Source organism: Aspergillus heteromorphus, assembly GCF_003184545.1.
Source record: "Aspergillus heteromorphus CBS 117.55 chromosome Unknown BO70scaffold_13, whole genome shotgun sequence".
NCBI lineage: Eukaryota > Fungi > Ascomycota > Eurotiomycetes > Eurotiales > Aspergillaceae > Aspergillus > Aspergillus heteromorphus.
Genome location: NW_020290418.1, coordinates 62,743 through 78,770, shown reverse-complemented (window position 1 = coordinate 78,770; position 16,028 = coordinate 62,743). Strand labels below are relative to the sequence as shown.

Below are 16,028 nucleotides of genomic sequence, written 5' to 3'. Positions count from 1 at the left end.
ACGACAGTTGGTAATATTACTTCAGTAGCAAGGCACCAGACCCCAGAATATTGCAGAAAACCAACATCAGATAGGCTGGTATCAATGTATTATCTATGCCTCCAGACCGCTACTCCAGACGTGCAGCGGCGACGCATCCAGCCCGACCCACCGCCTTCCCGTCTGGGCTAGAAGGCTTCCTTAATGGCATTAATATTATTATTATTATTGCGACCGTCGTTCTACTAAGTACTCCGTACTACTTACTAGTACTGCTCACCCAGCTGCCTGCCTGCAGCGCCATCCTCGGTATCTGTTGCCCCCCTTTCTTGAGTTTTTTTTTTTTTTTTTTTTTTTTTTTTCCTTTTCTTCTTTTTTTTTGTTTTCCCTTTCCTGAATCTTAGTATTGCGCCTTACTTCTCTATCCTGAGCTGCTGCGCCCGTGAGTTAAGCTTCGCGCTTCTGTCAGTGGCTTTCCCCATTACCCGCCCAGGCGTACTATTTTGCCCATTGCACGTGCCACGTGAATTCAGGCCAATCCATCATCATATCCAAGCAGCAACAACAAATTCTCCCCCTCCCTCCCCGCTGGCAAGATAAGATCTTCACAGTTCACATCCGCAAGGAAGTCGACCATCGGCATCGACCCCCCCCCCTTTTCCCCTTCTCTCCTCTTATATCTCGACCAGACAAGGACAACCGAACAGACAAGAGAACACTGGCTTCCATGTATCCGTAATCCGGATCCCGTCGTCCCCTTGTCACGCTCCTACCCCCAAGATTTTATTTCTTGGAGGCTGTCCAGTCAGTCAGTCAGTCAGTCAGTCAGTGGACACCGCCCCGCGTCTGTCGTTCCTGCCACGGCCAGCAAGCATATTGATCACCTCTGCCTCGTCTGCCTATACGAAACGCGTCCCTAGGGTCTATTATTGTCCGATGTGGCTCTTCCGGGTCTTTTCGTCGGCCGCCTTTCTGGCCGTCACCGTCTCTTCCATCCCGCTCGCCTTCGACGTGGGTGGGAAAACATGCGGTCTGGCCTATTCCCTCTCTCTGGCGACTTTCTACTTTCTGTTCTCGCTCCTGCGGCTCACCACCCCCGATCGCTCATGGGTCCGCTCCTCCCTCATTGTCCTCATCAGCTCAACGCAATGGCTCATCGTCCCCATCCTGCTTATCTGGGCGTTGAATCGCTTCTCGATCGACACTGACAACGCGGGTTCTTGGGTGGAGCGAACCTTTACCGGGAAAAGAGCCCATGACTCGTCGATACAGGAGTGGCTGTTTGGGCCTGACGGGCTGATGGAGTCAGTAACGATCGGGAACTGGGACAAACTGTTGAGATGGTCCACGCCGGTTTTCCAGCTGGCTGAAGGGTTCTGTAGCCTGTTGGTCATACAGGCTGCGGGTCAAATCACCCGATGGCTTGTCAACCGCGGCGGACGAAGTGATAGTTGGATGGTAGGTACACGACATTCCGTGGCACATATCTTTGGCTAATCGTGGTCGGTTAGATTGGTCTCTTGGTCTTATCGGCCTCCATCATTTCGAGTTCCGTATACTTCCTTTGGCGGGTCCTTCAGTTTCCCGAAATCTCCAATGTCGACGCTGCTTTGATCGGTGTGTCGATCACCTGCGCCGTGATTCTATGTGCATGGGGAATTGGCAGTGGCCGTGGAAACCCAGTGGAGAGTTCGCTGCTATTTGCCTATATCGTGCTGTGCATCTATCAGATTTTCACAGACTACAAACCATCACATCCCGTGGAACAATTCCCCTCACCTGCGCAAGCAGGGGACTTTCCGCCGCTCCCGCCTATAATCATGGCATCGTATACGACTCTAATGCACGCTTTGTCTCTGTTACCCTCGATCATCCACGCCGCCTTCAACGTCATCGCTGCAGTTTTTGGCGCCGTCACTCCTTCCGTGTTGATATCCCTCACGTACCGCATTATAGTTCTGTATGCATCCACTCGGATCATACCTGCGGTCCGCGAATCTGGGGCGCGTGCTCTCTCCCAAGAAGCGTCATTGGACGACTCCGATGCGGCCGGTCAGTTTTTGGGCCTACTCAGCTATTTCTCGCCATCTATCCTCATAGCTGTCTATACCAGTCTTCTCATGCAGCATTTCGCCTCTACCTCTCAAGCGATGGGTGGCAGTGGCGAGTGGTGGAGCAGTCAAGGAGGTGGTGGAGGGAATCTTTGGCGTTGGGTTAACCTCGCTGGTACGATGGCCTTATACGCCGTCGAGCTCTACCTGGGTGAGAATGACGACCTGGATTCTGGACTAGCTGGTCATTGGAAGACCGATTGAGCATAGCAACGAAACCGAGAGCAATCTCCGGTGCCTGTGGAGCTGGACTGCAAGGGCTTGCCGCCTTGATCCGGTACGAATGACACGTCAACCACTTCCGCGCCTTATGAACAGCGTTTCTTATGCGCATGGACTGCGGACACGGACTCATGGAGATCTATATGATCGAGGGCAATTCCACCCTTGGAATCTTAACCATTCAAGCTAGACTATGCCGTGTCGATAGTTTATGCTTCTCGAAAGATCCACAGGGGCTGCTGCTTTGGATGCCAGCAATGTCACCTTACTATCCGATACTCTCGCTTTCTTCATGTGTGTTTGGAAGCATAGGATATACTCCAGTATTTCTCATTTGCAATATCTGTTTCCGGACGAGTTTGTTGCTCGCAGAATCTACGACTGCAATCATCTCGCAGACCTCTCCCTTGGCAGGTTCGCCAAAGCGCCGCATACCTCCAAGGAAAGGTGAAAGATCAGACATAGCAGGTACTGGTACTCGAAGAGGCACGCCGACGGGTAGCGCAAACGAACCCCGCTTGCCTAGCTACTCCTGCTTCGCCCGTTGAGCCCGTGGCTTTTAGGTCGTGGGCTGTTCTAGCCTCCATTTTCTTTTTCATCTTCGCCACCATCCATATCGATCGTTGTTGCTTCCTGAATATCCTTCACCTCTTCACGATTCTACGAACAGATGTTTCAACTATACCCCTGGCCATTCGTTGAATTCTCATTCCTCTTAGCTTTCCACTCTTCAGGGATCATCGTATATCTGCATGTTTTGTGTCAACCTCAGGCTTTGTTTTATCATTTGATTGTCTGCCTTAGACGAACACTTATACCCAATTGCAGATTGAGATGAAATGGAACACCCCGTGCACTCTGTATACTTGTAGTGATATAGTTTTTGTGGTATTTACAACACGCATCAACGAAACTGGATTGTTTGCTTGCATCAAAGGTCCGAATGCCGATTTTAAGCTGAACAGGCCCTAACACCCATCCCGTCAACTTGAATAACCTCGTTGATACCAAGTCAGGTCAGCTGCAGACCAAAAGATTGAATCCAGTGAGTGCCCTTTCAACAGGAATCGCATCCTACAACTGTTTGTTTGACGATGTTGTTTCAAACAAGACATGATTACCATAGTACCCTGCGACAGAATAGAGAATCACTTTTGTATACTAGTAGCCATTGAGCCATTATGACTGCTGTTTGATTTTGACTTTCTTGAGTGTGAACCATTATGTACCCTCCTATGCTAAACAGGATTCCTCTCGACCATGAGTCATTCAAGACTTTTCGTAAGTATCATTGGTACCAGATATAGGCCTGCGGCTGACCCAACCCGTCAGGGAATCAGCAGTGATGCAGGTGACGATTATGCACTTGCCCCCCTGAGAATCACTCTATCTAGTGTAGTGTATCAACGTAGGGCGTCCGCAATCATGAACAGTCTGATGCTACGAAGAGGACAACGTCGACATATCAAATACGACTTTTCTCGTGGATAGTCACCGATAGAGCCATGCCATGCATGTGTGTGTGTTTGCGAGAGTATCGAGAGATCAAAAAAAAAGAAGCCGGGAAGAATATAAGAATTGAAGCTAGACGTGTATCCAGCACATATTAACAGGTTGTATGCAAAGCATTATCACATTTTGGGAGGCATCACACATGGAAAGAGATAACAACATGAAGGGCATGGGCCAAGGGAGAAATATGAAGGGCACGTGGCCAGGCAAACATGAATCGGAGAACAGTAAATGGCCAATATATGATCTGAAACCAATATGGACAAGAAGCGAAAAAGGTCGTTTAAACTGCAAGCATGGCAGGAGGTTTGGAAACCTAAAAGAAGCAAGAAAACCACAGAAACGGCTTGAGCCGGTCGAGCTCCCCCCATCAAGGTGTTTATGCTCAAAGAAAAGCTCCTTTTCCAATCAGGTTGACCATGGTTCCGGCGCTTCCAACTCTCCCGCATCATCCTGGCTTGTCCCGCTCTTCAGGATATCACGTCCACTATGAGCGGAGGAAGACTTGGTTGTCGTAAATACATCAACATCACAAGAAAAAAGGAAAAAAGGAAAATCCATAGCGCCGGGCTCTTTTAATGCCACCCTACCACCAAATGGAACAACAAATAGACTGAGGCAAAGCGGTTGCAAATGGGTCAAAGGAAATTCAGTTGACATGACCACCTATTGCCGAATAGGGACACCGCCGCGAGCAGGGGGGGGGCTCACACTAGACTCATCTGCGTCCTTCTGTTCAGCCGAGATGGAACCAGTGGCACCAACCTCAGCATCATCCACACTTCTTCCCCGTTGCAGATAGCTTGCTTCCTTCACAGGGCTTCGGCTCTGGAATCCTATAGAGCCCGGGTGACCGCTGATACTACCGGGAATCTGCTGTCCTTGGGAACTGACAGTTCCACCGTTACCCGCAGCTGCGGGGTTATTGGCGCCAGGCGAGGTCGCCGTCAGATGGGGGATGTTCTCAGGGACAGGGTGTTGAGAGCCAATATTGGTAACACCGACGTCTGAGGCCTTCCCAGCCTTGCTGAGGGCATAGTCACCCGAATCGAAGTATTTCCGTTCCTAGAAAGCACAGGCCCATGTCAGAGGGGAGGACGGCGAACCCTGGACCAACCAGGAAGACATACCTTCAACTTGTTCTGCAACAGATCTTTCTTGGTAGGCATCTTGCCATAGAGGCGAAGAAGGCGTTGCTCATCAGGACTCAAGGACTGCCAAGGAACGATGTCAGGAGCAGCTCAGCGGGGGAGGCAAACCGGAGGGATAAGTGAATGGGACTCACGCTGGTATCAATCTTATTCTGTTGGTGAGGGTTCATATTGCCTGGATGGTGGAGGAGGGGTGGGAGGATACGGGATGAAATGACTATCGATTGATTGAGAGAAGGGGAAAGAGGGCAGGCCGGTCAAAAATCAAGAGGAACAAGCAAAAGGGCTAGCCGTTGGGCGGGGAGACGAGGTAGATCAGGTAGTAGTCCGTGGAATGGATGAGGTGCGGTAACTGAAGTGTCGTCAGGAAACCCCACCGATGGCGGGGAGGAAAGTATAGGATCCAAGCGGCGGGCGGGACCAGAGGAATGAGGGCGTCCGTTGGCGGGCGTGCTAATAAGCCGAGGGGATAGAGAGGGGGAGAGTGCGTGAGGGTGTAAAACAATGGGTATGTCGCTGTTGACGTCGTTGATCTTCGTTGAGAGAAATAGAAATTGGGGGGGGGGGGGGAGAGGGGGAGAGGGACTGGGAGAGGTAGCAGTCAGTCAGTCGCAGGCTAGCAGCAGCAGCAGTAGTTAGCAGCAGCAGCCGCCGCCCGCCTGTGACGAGAACTGTCATGGGGATTTCATGGAGGAGGTGAGGCAGCGTCGATGGTTGGCTGTGACGCGTTGGTTACCAGCCCGGGTCTCCGCGAGGCCTTCCACTAATCCTGTCCAGGTAAAGTGGCCACCCCATTAGGCCTAGCCCTTTTGATTGGGGACCGCTCCACATCTCTATACTAATACCAAATATACGATACGTGGTATTACCTGGTATCAATAGTGCTCCGTACTGTACCTCCCACTTACACCACCATCTATCTACCTACCTACTTGACTTATATCTACTCACTCCTACCTTACCACCTGCAGCGGTTTGGCAACCTCAGTGGTAAGGGTTACTAGGAGTATCTACCACCTGGCTGAATAGATACTATCTAGAATTACATACCTGACTACCAGTAGTAGTTACCTATTGAAAAGCCACCCCCCCTCATCAGGCACGCATCTGGCTCAAAAACACCGGACTGGGAGACCAGAAGGGGGAAGAAACACACGCACACATTACCTTGATTGAGCAGCTTCTCCAACACAACCCCCCACTCTCTTCCGCCCTTCCCCCTCTCCCAATTCCAATTCCAGGACGATGGGCCATTCATTTACCAGGTGGGAGAGCCCAGGAGACGACGGGTTTGGGGGACAGGATGCTTCAGCGTCCGGCGTGTATTGGTCGGTATTCGCCCTGCCCTTGACTTCAAGACTGGCAGGAATCAAAGTCTAACGGCTTCTTTCTCTGCCCCTCTTCGCCCGACAGTCTCTCCATAGCTCCAAAGGTAGCATTTCGGCAGCTGTTCAACTCTCCGTTCTCATCATACCCTTCTGGACCTCCGCCCCCGGCCGATCAGATCTTTTCCGCGTTCCTTCCCACCCCTCCCTCGCAAAAAGCCTTGACGGCCACATTTGCGGTTCGAACCGTTGCTTGATACCCCGCCAACCCAGCCTCAGGCATTTCCAGCCATTGCCCAGTTGTAGGACGCAAGAAACCTTCCCAATCGCGCCGGAATGAGCGATCAAACTGCGTCCTCGGGGCCCGTGACCATTGTGGTCGAGCACCTGGACCCTGAGTTGGGCGTTTGGTCTGGCTTAGAGTATGGATGTATTGCCCGGGAATCCCACGCCGCCGGGAGCAGATTTCTCCTCAGCTCTGTGCCCACCTCCTTGCAGATGCCAGAAGACTTGGCTGCTACCCCGGGGCTTAACGTCGAGCATCGGAGTGTCGAAGAGATCTTTGCGGATCGGAAATCCCGGGTCTGCTTGCTAGACCCGGCTGCTCAAGTTGAGCTGAGCCCTGCTGATGCGGAGACATTCGATGTCTTCCTCTTCGGAGGTATTCTTGGTGAGAGACCCCGACCTCGGCTCACCTATCGGGCGGTCCGATGGGACCGATAGGATTCTCGCTATGTCTAACCTGAGCTATCCATGGGGTTTAGGTGATGACCCCCCGCGCGGTAAGTTGCATGGAAGAAACCAGCGTCCACCGAACACAGAGGGTTAACAGAACAACTCCAGACCGGACGTCCGAACTACGAAAGAAAGGCTACGCCGGCAGACGGCTGGGGCCCAAGCAGATGACCACCGACACAGCTGTACGTGTGACGCGCATGGTCGTGCACGAGAAAGGTCTACTTCACTGCCCAGGATTGGGAGTTAATGCATGGTAGCTAACCATTCCCAGTGCCCCTGGACCAAATCTCTTATGTCGATTACCCGGAGATTCTAATCAACGAGCATGAACGGACCGAGATGCCCTTCCGCTATGTGAAGGGCGAGGACGGCCAACCAATCATGCCCAAGGTACTGTCTCCTCCATCTTGCCCACAGCCCTGTCTGCGAGTGAGTCGATCCGTTACTGACATGGGTCTCTAGGGTATGGTTGATTTGATTAAGAAGGATGCCGATCAGGGCATTGATGATCTGGTTTGATCGGATGGATAGGCTTCTCAAAAATAGTACTATAAAGTAACTAGTTAATAAGAAGAGGGTCGATCAATGTGCCGGAATGTGCTCTCTATGTATCTCCTCTATAGAACCCCCGATTCGGCAATGATGGTCCGTGACCGTATCAATACGAGGCTTCCACGGCACTTCCACAGCACTTCCACAGCTTCCATGCGGGGATCGACTCGACGGTATGGTACGGATACCGTATGGAGACTGTCTGACCGCCCGTCACCCGCCCGCCGCCTGCCTGAGTCTGGCCACGCCATCCATTCGTTTGTCTTCTCACCATATTCCCCCTCCTCCCCCTGCTCTCTCATTCCTCTCCCACTCTCTCACTCTCACTTCCTCTTCCCTGTCTTCTTGCCCCCATCGGTTAGTGAAAGAGAGATATTTCGTTGTGAGCGCTGTTGCCAGTCCTCTCGAGATCAGTTCTGCTCGGCGCCGGATCTCTCGGCATTCGCGACGCTGAGGTCCCCCCATACTTGCACATAAATACAACATACACACGGACATACTCCCCCGGAGATGATCTCATTATCATTCCGCGGGGGTTCCGGGAGGAGGAGGGATGTCTCGCCCTCCGCCCCAATATCATCCTGGCTCCTATCGGCCCTATTCCTTCTAAGCCCGGCGTTGGTTTCAGCTAAGTCTGCGGCGGACTACTATGTTCACTCCTTACCGGGTGCCCCCGAGGGTCCCCTGTTAAAAATGCATGCCGGGTAAGTAGCCTCCATCCTCGAAATCATATAACGCCCTGGGGAAGCGAAACTGACTTGTTTTTCACGCTCTCGGTGACAGCCATATCGAGGTGGACCAGCAAAGCAATGGAAACCTTTTCTTCTGGCATTTCCAGAATCGCCATATCGCAAATCGCCAGCGAACTGTCATTTGGTTGAACGGTGGCCCCGGGTGCAGCTCAATGGACGGCGCATTGATGGAGGTTGGCCCGTATCGCCTGAAGGATAACGAAACGCTGGTGTATAATGAGGGATCTTGGGATGAGTTTGCCAACTTGCTGTTTGTCGACCAGCCAGTCGGAACCGGTTTCAGTTATGTCAATACCGACAGCTATCTCCACGAGCTTGATCAGATGTCAGCCCAGTTTATTACGTTTTTGGAAGAGTGGTTCAGATTGTTTCCGGAGTATGAACGCGATGATGTATGATACCCGGACCGCCGCTCCCCACCCCCCGCTCGAGTGCTTGTTCTAACAATTTGGCAGATATATATTGCTGGGGAGTCTTACGCCGGTCAACATATCCCATACATTGCCAAGGCTATTCAAGAACGGAATGAGAAAATACAAGAAAAGAATATGGCCCAGTGGGGCTTGAAGGGTCTCCTGATCGGCAATGGCTGGATATCCCCAAGTGAACAATATCTCTCTTATCTGCCTTTTGCATACGAGGAAGGCCTCATCAAGGAAGGCAGTAGGACCGCAAAGGAGCTTGAGGTGTTGCAGTCAGTTTGTCAGTCCAGATTGGAAACGGGCAAGAACAAGATTCACCTAAACGATTGCGAGAAGGTTATGAATGGGCTGTTGGATAGGACGATTGACTCGAACAACCAATGTTATAATATGTACGACATCCGTCTTCGTGACAGCACCGATGCCTGTGGTATGAACTGGCCGACGGACTTGGTGGATGTGAAGCCCTACTTGCAACGACAGGACGTGGTGCAGGCTCTGAATATCAACCCCGAAAAGAAATCGGGATGGGTCGAGTGCTCGGGGGCCGTGGGCAGCGCTTTCAATCCTCAACAATCCGTGCCATCTGTTCGACTCCTCCCCGGTCTGCTGGAGTCCGGAATCTCTATCCTTCTTTTCAGCGGCGACAAGGATCTCATTTGCAATCATGTGGGGACTGAGCAGCTAATCAACAACATGAAATGGAGCGGGGGTACTGGTTTCGAAACTTCCCCGGGCGTCTGGGCTCCAAGGCACGACTGGAGTTTTGAAGGTGAACCGGCTGGAATCTATCAATATGCCAGGAACCTGACCTACGTGCTTATCTACAACGCAAGCCATATGGTCCCTTACGACCTTCCCCGGCAAACCCGAGACATGCTTGACCGCTTCATGAATGTCGACATTGCGAGTATTGGAGGAAGCCCGGCGGACTCGCGCATTGATGGCGAGAAACTGCCTCAGACATCCGTTGGCGGACATCCGAACAGCACCGCGGCAGAGGAGCAGGCGAAGGAAAAGATCAAGGAAACGGAATGGAAAGCCTACGCCAAATCCGGGGAGGCCGTTCTTGTGGTCGTCATCATTGGCGTGTCAGTCTGGGGCTTCTTCATCTGGCGTAGCCGCCGGCATCACCGTGGATACAAGGGCGTCTGGCATAAGGACATGAGCGGGAGCTCTGTCCTGGAACGGTTCCACAACAAGCGCACTGGAGGCGCGGACGTCGAAGCTGGAGATTTCGACGAGGCTGAACTCGATGATCTTCATTCACCTGGCTTGGAGAGAGAGCACTACGCCGTCGGTGATGATAGTGATGATGAGGACGACACCTCCCGGCAGCATTCGCGACAGCATCTATCATGATTTATATTGGCGCCCTTGGCTATAACCCTTGTTGAGGTCCGTCTTGTATCTTGCTTTTGGCCAGCGGGGGCATCTTCAGCTGTGCATCTATGTTCTAATTTAGTTAGGGTGAAGCTTCGTATCAATTAGACATGAATAATTATGACTTCGACGCCCATTTCCAATGCGACGTGCTCCGACCAAATTACACCAATACGAAGAATACTAGTTGTCTCTGCGGCCCAGATTCAGCCGCCGCAGAAATCATCTTTCAACGGTCCAAACCTTGACACTCCCATCATCAGCCGTGGTAACCAGAACCTCCTCGTCCTTGCTCTCGTCCCGATCACGATCAGCGCGCTTCGCCCAAGCCGCATGGTTGATCTCGTAAATACCATGCGCCCCTGTCAGGACCGTGGCAATGACCCACTCCGTCCGGGGCGGCAACGGAAGGTCTGTCTCCATGACTTCTTGTGAGGAATCTGACTTCAAGTCTGCCACAATGCGTTCCTCGTAAAGTACAACCCGTCCATCCGCGCCTACGGACGCCACAAGGCCCGTTCGCTTACTCCATGCCACCGCGTAAACCGCAAGGTCATGGATAGTGGGAAGGATCGCTTCCTCTTCCCAGGTCTCGTCCGTGCCAGTCGGTCGAAGGATACTGGGCACCCCAGTGTTTTCATAGCCGCCGCCAGACTGTTCCTTGGGCTGCCGCCGCCAGACACGAATGGTCCGATCATCTGAGCATGATACGAGACGTGGGCCGGATAGTGCACGCTGGCCAGTCTCCCTCCACTGGGACAATAAAGTCTCATTATCTTGGCCGGTCAACTCCGGCGAACAAACTGGAACGTTCTGAACACCCTCCCAGTCGACAAACCAGACGGTACCGGAATGGCCCCGCAGGCAAGCAACCTGGCCCCAGTCGTCAAGATCTTCACGCCAGATTCGAATGGTATCATCATAGCTCGCGCTCGCTAGACACTCCTCGACCGGATGCCAGGCCACGCACTTTACATCCCCCTCGTGCTCCTGCATAACGGCTACTGTTTCAAAATTGTTGTCGCCATCGTCCAAATCCTCCCAGATCCAGATGGACTTGTCCCGCGAACAAGTGGCCAGTAACATCCCCGATGGTGACCACGACACCGACTTGACCTCGCTGTCATGCCCATCAAGGAGCACTGCAAAACGCCATTCCTCATTGTCCTCGTCCTCGGCGCCCGAGTCTTCCCTGCGGAGAATGTCTGTCCTATTGTTTTCCTTGGCATCGGGATCGTGGTCATGCTCTAGCCCCGGTCTTGTCCTTGGTCCGCATCCGCCTTGTTCGTCGTCTGCGTGTCCGTAACTGTCCCATCGACGCCAAATGCCCGCTGTCGCATCAAAGCTGCCGGTCGCAAGCACGCTCTCGCCCTGGATATGGGGTTTCCAGGCTGCGGTGCGTACGCTGCGCTTATGTCCTCCAGAAATGGTAGAGAGGAGTCGGAAGTTGGTCAGCGAATAGACACGCACCGTCTTGTCGGAACCGCAAGTTGCGACGATGGGAAGATGGGGATGCGGTGCCGTCAACCAGGTGCGTTCGAGGGAGGGGGGCGTCAGGTCCGACAGCGGATGGAGGGCGCAAGAATAGGTGGCGGGGTTGACGGTGGCCATGGTGGGACCGTGAAAGGGGAAGTCCAAGTACACACTACCAGTCACTTGTCTGCCGTTTCAGCAGTTTCCAGAGTGAAAGGATGCTGTTCAGTTGTTCGGTTGCAGGCGAGGGAGAATGGGAGGAGTGGTACGGGAGACAGGCAGAGCTCGCGGCCGAGTTTCGGGGATTAGTCACTCTCCCTGCTCGGCTAACCAATGTTTACGTAGTTTTGAACTGGCTAGTAGTATCAAACAAGATGCCAACGTCTACAGTAAGAGACTACAAAGGTCCGTTGAAAATGAACAGCATCAAGTCTGTATCTATTGAAAGCATACCTAAACCAGCCACAAGCCCCCCTGGTGCTAAAAACAGGAATCCCCAAAAACCAACAAGAGAAGCAATCATGCCTCAGGCACAGAGCAGAGCCTCTCGGCGAGGATCTGGTCGTAAAACATGCCATGGCAAACCCAGTCCACCTCGCGAATCTTATCCAGTTCGTCTGTCAATTGCCCAACTTCCGTGACAAATTCAGGCATGCCCGCCCCAGCCAGGCTTTGGCTAGCAGTGCTGGTTGCTCGCACCCTTTCGCTGGCGCTCGACGCACTCAGGCGGGAGAGAACGTGAGCCCGTAGGCGCGCTAGGATCAACCGTGCGACGGGATCTGTAAAGCCGGTGGCACTTCTGCCATCCCCGCTAGAGCCGGCAGAATTTGCGGGTTCCGACGCGGAACAGAGGGATGACGGTGGCGCATTGGGTGCGTCCGTTTGAATCTCAAGCGCTGTCAAGGTCGTCCCTGCATGAGAAGCTGTAGCGCAGGCCGTGCCCACTGGTGCTAAGACTCGTCGGATGGTCGCCGCCAATTGGGCGCTAGCGCTGGGTGGCATTGGGTGTGTAGATTCTAGGATTGACTGGACTCGATCGGGCTGGATCTCGTTGAAGTCCAACGATAGGATTCGGTCCGCTTCAGCCTTCCACTGGGACCTCACATCCCGCTTGAGAAGATTCTTGGCAGTCAAGAGAATGGACGCCGTAGCAACGATCCTGAATGCATGTGCATGCAGCCGCCCGAGACGCTGCCGATCTAATTCAAGTGTTTCGGGGATCAAGTCGTCAGAGACTGCTGCATTGCTCAGCACAAGATCTACGAGTCCCTGTGCGTAGACCTTTGCTGCTGGCGGCTGCGGCTCACCGTTGGCGTTTTCTGGATCTCGCTTTCTCATCTCATCCGCGAGAACCTTTCGGTACGTCCGCCAGAAGAGCCGACTCTTCCCCAAGCCCAGCGACCCATCCTGAAGGGCCTTTGTGAAGGTTCTCTGCTCATATCCGGGTGCCTCCTGGATGAGTTGCGGAGCCGCCACCTGGATCATGAAATTCGTGTGGTCAAGAGAAAGGAGATCAATGATCCCCATAAGTCTTGCTAGGCGATCAATTGCGTCCCCCGACGTATCCTCAACAAAGTCTTTGACCACGGGATCCCGATAAGGAGCGCAGAGCCTTGGCAGAATCGTGTTCATGAACTCGAAGAAACTGCCGTAGGAAAAAGCGCCGGCTTTGCATTGAGTCTCGATCAACTTGGGATCAAGCACTTCACTAATAAGCACGTAAAGTGAGTTCCCAGGCCGAAGCGAGCGCAGTAATCGATCCTGGATCACAGTGGCCATGGCCACTGTCCAGTTCGCCCCCATGCCGGCATCCACATCTCTTCGCATCATTTCACACATATGCCGCATGATCCGTTTGCGGGGTTCCGTATACTCATTCTCGTCAATCTTGAACTCCTTATTGATAAGGAGCTCATGTACCAGCGACCGGTTTTCCGGGAGTGCAGTAAGGATCCGAGTGAACCGTTCATGCGGAGATACGCGTTGCTTTTCTAGTTCATGAAGGATTCCATTGTCCACATTGCTAAAAGTTTCACTGATAGGCGATGCAACACTCTCAGTGAGAGCTTCAGTCGAGGAGCGCGCGACTTCCGCCGAACGTGGGATAGCCTGCTTGAGAGTGATACGCTTCTTCTCACGCTTAGCCTTTTTCAGGGCATCACGCACCATCTGCATCGCTTTGTCGGACCCCGCCAGGCGCTTGAGCCTGGCAAGGAGGAGAATTTGGTTCTGTCTGATACCTTGATGATAATCGTCGGCCACACCACCAGTGCGGTCATTTTTGACCGTCTGCCAGATCAGCTCCAGCTCGATAAACTGGGCCAGCATGATCTCTATCAAAACGCTAGAGTCATGCGTTTTCCATGCGTGGAATGCAGAGAAAAATACATTATATGCCTCACACAGGGCCTGGAGCTCCGTCGAGATGGACTGTGGTGAGCAGCAGTCGGAGGATAGTAGCGGCGTGACTTGCTCGAACGCCATCAGAAGCTCCCGAGCTTTGGCAATCAAGTCCTGTTCTTGTTCGCCGTTACTGCTTAGAGCCTCTTTAGGGTGCGTGACAATCAGGTAGCTGCTGAGAAAGGTTCGCACAGCACCCCGACCACTCATGGTGTCACTCTCCATGTCGTGCAGCCCGCAGAGTCTGAGAACTTTAGCAGTTGCTTCTAACACTTCATCCTCTGAGAGCAGGGCGCCAACATCCTCAAATACCATGTTACCAATACGATCAATTGTCAGGACATGAGCCAGGAACTGTCGCATGACCATCCTCGCGTAGTATGCCCTCCACGCTCTTTGAATTGTTTTGGCAGCCGCATCCTGCGTGAGCAATCTTGTTACGGCTCTAGTCATTTTCTTCTCTTCGGCGATAGGTAGGCTAGCTTTGCGGTGGCGCCGGTGACTCTGCTGATATAGCATTCGCCTCTTCTCCGCTTCGGCAAACTTCTCTGCGATCTCCAAACGAAGCCGAGCGTGTTCAGCAGCTTTTCTTTCTCGATTGTCTTCGGCCTTCTTCTTCGCACGGCGGACTTCCTCCTCGCACTTGGCGGTGATCTCGGCTAATAACCGTTCGCGGGCTTGCTGAGCAGCCAAGGCACGTTCCTCTCGCTGCAAGTTTCGCGTAGCAGCTTTTGCGAGGGCGGCACGCAATCTCACCTTTTCAGCATGTAATGCGCGATCTGCAAGCCTCGCCTTCCGGCTTTCGAGGATGGAAGTCCGCCGGAGATGCTGCGCTATGTGATCAGTGGGAGATGCACCGTGAGATGGCGCGTTCGAGTGCTGTGAATGGAGCGACGAAATCGAGCTCCGGCGAGACGAGGCTGCCGAGCGTCGGACTACACTTGGCTTCCGGGCAAAGCGAGCGGCGAGATGGGCAGGTAAGCTTAGAGGGAGAGTTGGTTCACTGGATGACATTTCCACATCTGACTTATTCGGAGGTTCAGATACAGCTGTGGGACCAGTATCCGAGAGTTGGACCTCAAAGTCTGAGTTGCGGTGGATCATATTCTGCCGAAGATGAATGTTCCGGCATGCAAATGTAGGAAGCTTATCGGGAAGCCGGGCGGGGGGTGGGGGGGGGGTGTCGATTTACTGTTGTATAATTTGGGATATATAGAGTGATTCAGGTCCGTGATAGATGAACAGGGGGGGGCGGAGGGTGGTTGCTTGAAAGACACCGCGTCGCAGTTTCTGTGTCCGCAAAAACAACTGAAGACTGGGGGAACCCAGAAAAGTGTCTCAAGTAGGTCTGAAGGTTCAAAGTTGGGGGGCATGCCCCGGAGAGATCTGTGATTTGTTTCGGAGGGGGAGATTAGCGCACGGGGGAATACAAAGTAGAGTAGAGGAGATAGTGAGTGTTGAGTAGTGATAGTGAGTAGATAGGTAGGTAGATGAGTAGTGTCAGTGCAAATTGTACCCAGAGCGAATGGAAAGTGGGGATACAAAAGGAATGTAAAATAAAGGAGGCGGGAGAGGTGCTAGAATAAGAATAGTAAGCAAGAGGATGAACTCATGATTAATGATAGACAGATGGATCACGCATGCATTCCAAGCATCACGGATCGGGCGCATCCTTCGTTGTCATCATCAGCGCCGCTCCAAGGAAGGCAATGGAAGCCGCATCCAGATGGCTTAGCTAAGCAGATCGGCATTCCTGCCGTCTTCTCCTGGCCATACACAAGCGGTCCGCCGTACTCTGTCCTATAGATACCTACTAGGGAGTTAATGCCATGTAAATCATATTTGATTGTGCTTCCTATCCACAATTCATCTACCATGCCCTTACCCAGCTACCGAAGGGCATTGCGCATCCTCCATGTCTAGTACCAGGGTACACCACACTCAGACACCATGGTTGTACAGTAAAACAATAATACGGGGGTTCGATTATGATGATAGTGATTTTGTT

At 52.8% G+C, this 16,028-nt stretch overlaps 6 protein-coding genes across 6 annotated transcripts; 3 read left to right on the top strand and 3 right to left on the bottom strand.

Moving 5' to 3' along the window:
- Positions 1–747: 747 nt before the first annotated feature.
- Positions 748–2,409, top strand: BO70DRAFT_38712 (ICE2 family protein). The gene is made up of 2 exons (XM_025545881.1): positions 748–1,437; positions 1,491–2,409. The coding sequence occupies exons 1-2, from the start codon at positions 916–918 to the stop codon at positions 2,292–2,294; spliced, it is 1,326 nt and encodes a 441-aa protein (XP_025399049.1). The 5' UTR covers positions 748–915; the 3' UTR covers positions 2,295–2,409.
- Positions 2,308–3,123, top strand: BO70DRAFT_38720 (uncharacterized protein). Its single transcript, XM_025545890.1, has one exon. It carries the CDS (start codon positions 2,417–2,419, stop codon positions 2,858–2,860), a length of 444 nt encoding a protein of 147 aa, XP_025399048.1. The 5' UTR covers positions 2,308–2,416; the 3' UTR covers positions 2,861–3,123.
- A 1,280-nt stretch (positions 3,124–4,403) lies between these two features.
- Positions 4,404–5,286, bottom strand: BO70DRAFT_38684 (endosulfine family protein). The gene is made up of 3 exons (XM_025545856.1): positions 5,110–5,286; positions 4,955–5,038; positions 4,404–4,889 (listed from the first exon to the last, which is right to left on the bottom strand). Exons 1-3 carry the CDS (start codon positions 5,143–5,145, stop codon positions 4,491–4,493), a joined length of 519 nt encoding a protein of 172 aa, XP_025399047.1. The 5' UTR covers positions 5,146–5,286; the 3' UTR covers positions 4,404–4,490.
- A 1,350-nt stretch (positions 5,287–6,636) lies between these two features.
- BO70DRAFT_371217 (alpha/beta-hydrolase) lies at positions 6,637–10,126 on the top strand (the record flags this gene model as incomplete). Its single annotated transcript, XM_025544789.1, has 7 exons — positions 6,637–6,970; positions 7,144–7,254; positions 7,310–7,428; positions 7,501–7,551; positions 8,101–8,294; positions 8,374–8,734; positions 8,798–10,126. 7 exons carry the CDS (start codon positions 6,637–6,639, stop codon positions 10,124–10,126), a joined length of 2,499 nt encoding a protein of 832 aa, XP_025399046.1.
- A 153-nt stretch (positions 10,127–10,279) lies between these two features.
- cia1 (iron-sulfur cluster assembly protein CIA1) lies at positions 10,280–11,869 on the bottom strand. Its single transcript, XM_025543228.1, has one exon. It carries the CDS (start codon positions 11,756–11,758, stop codon positions 10,370–10,372), a length of 1,389 nt encoding a protein of 462 aa, XP_025399045.1. The 5' UTR covers positions 11,759–11,869; the 3' UTR covers positions 10,280–10,369.
- A 270-nt stretch (positions 11,870–12,139) lies between these two features.
- On the bottom strand, positions 12,140–15,972 carry BO70DRAFT_371215 (IQ calmodulin-binding motif domain protein; the record flags this gene model as incomplete). Its single annotated transcript, XM_025544788.1, has 2 exons — positions 12,140–15,023; positions 15,962–15,972. 2 exons carry the CDS (start codon positions 15,970–15,972, stop codon positions 12,140–12,142), a joined length of 2,895 nt encoding a protein of 964 aa, XP_025399044.1.
- Between the last annotated feature and the right edge of the window lie 56 nt (positions 15,973–16,028).

Coding starts and splice junctions, on each gene's coding strand:
- BO70DRAFT_38712 (XM_025545881.1), top strand. CDS start 916: ATGTGGCTCTTCCGGGTCTTTTCGTCGGCCGCCTTTCTGGCCGTCACC. Junction 1,438..1,490: donor GACGAAGTGATAGTTGGATG/GTAGGTACACGA, acceptor GTGGTCGGTTAG/ATTGGTCTCTTGGTCTTATC.
- BO70DRAFT_38720 (XM_025545890.1), top strand. CDS start 2,417: ATGCGCATGGACTGCGGACACGGACTCATGGAGATCTATATGATCGAG.
- BO70DRAFT_38684 (XM_025545856.1), bottom strand. CDS start 5,145: ATGAACCCTCACCAACAGAATAAGATTGATACCAGC. Junction 5,039..5,109: donor AGAATAAGATTGATACCAGC/GTGAGTCCCATT, acceptor GTTCCTTGGCAG/TCCTTGAGTCCTGATGAGCA. Junction 4,890..4,954: donor TGTTGCAGAACAAGTTGAAG/GTATGTCTTCCT, acceptor TGTGCTTTCTAG/GAACGGAAATACTTCGATTC.
- cia1 (XM_025543228.1), bottom strand. CDS start 11,758: ATGGCCACCGTCAACCCCGCCACCTATTCTTGCGCCCTCCATCCGCTG.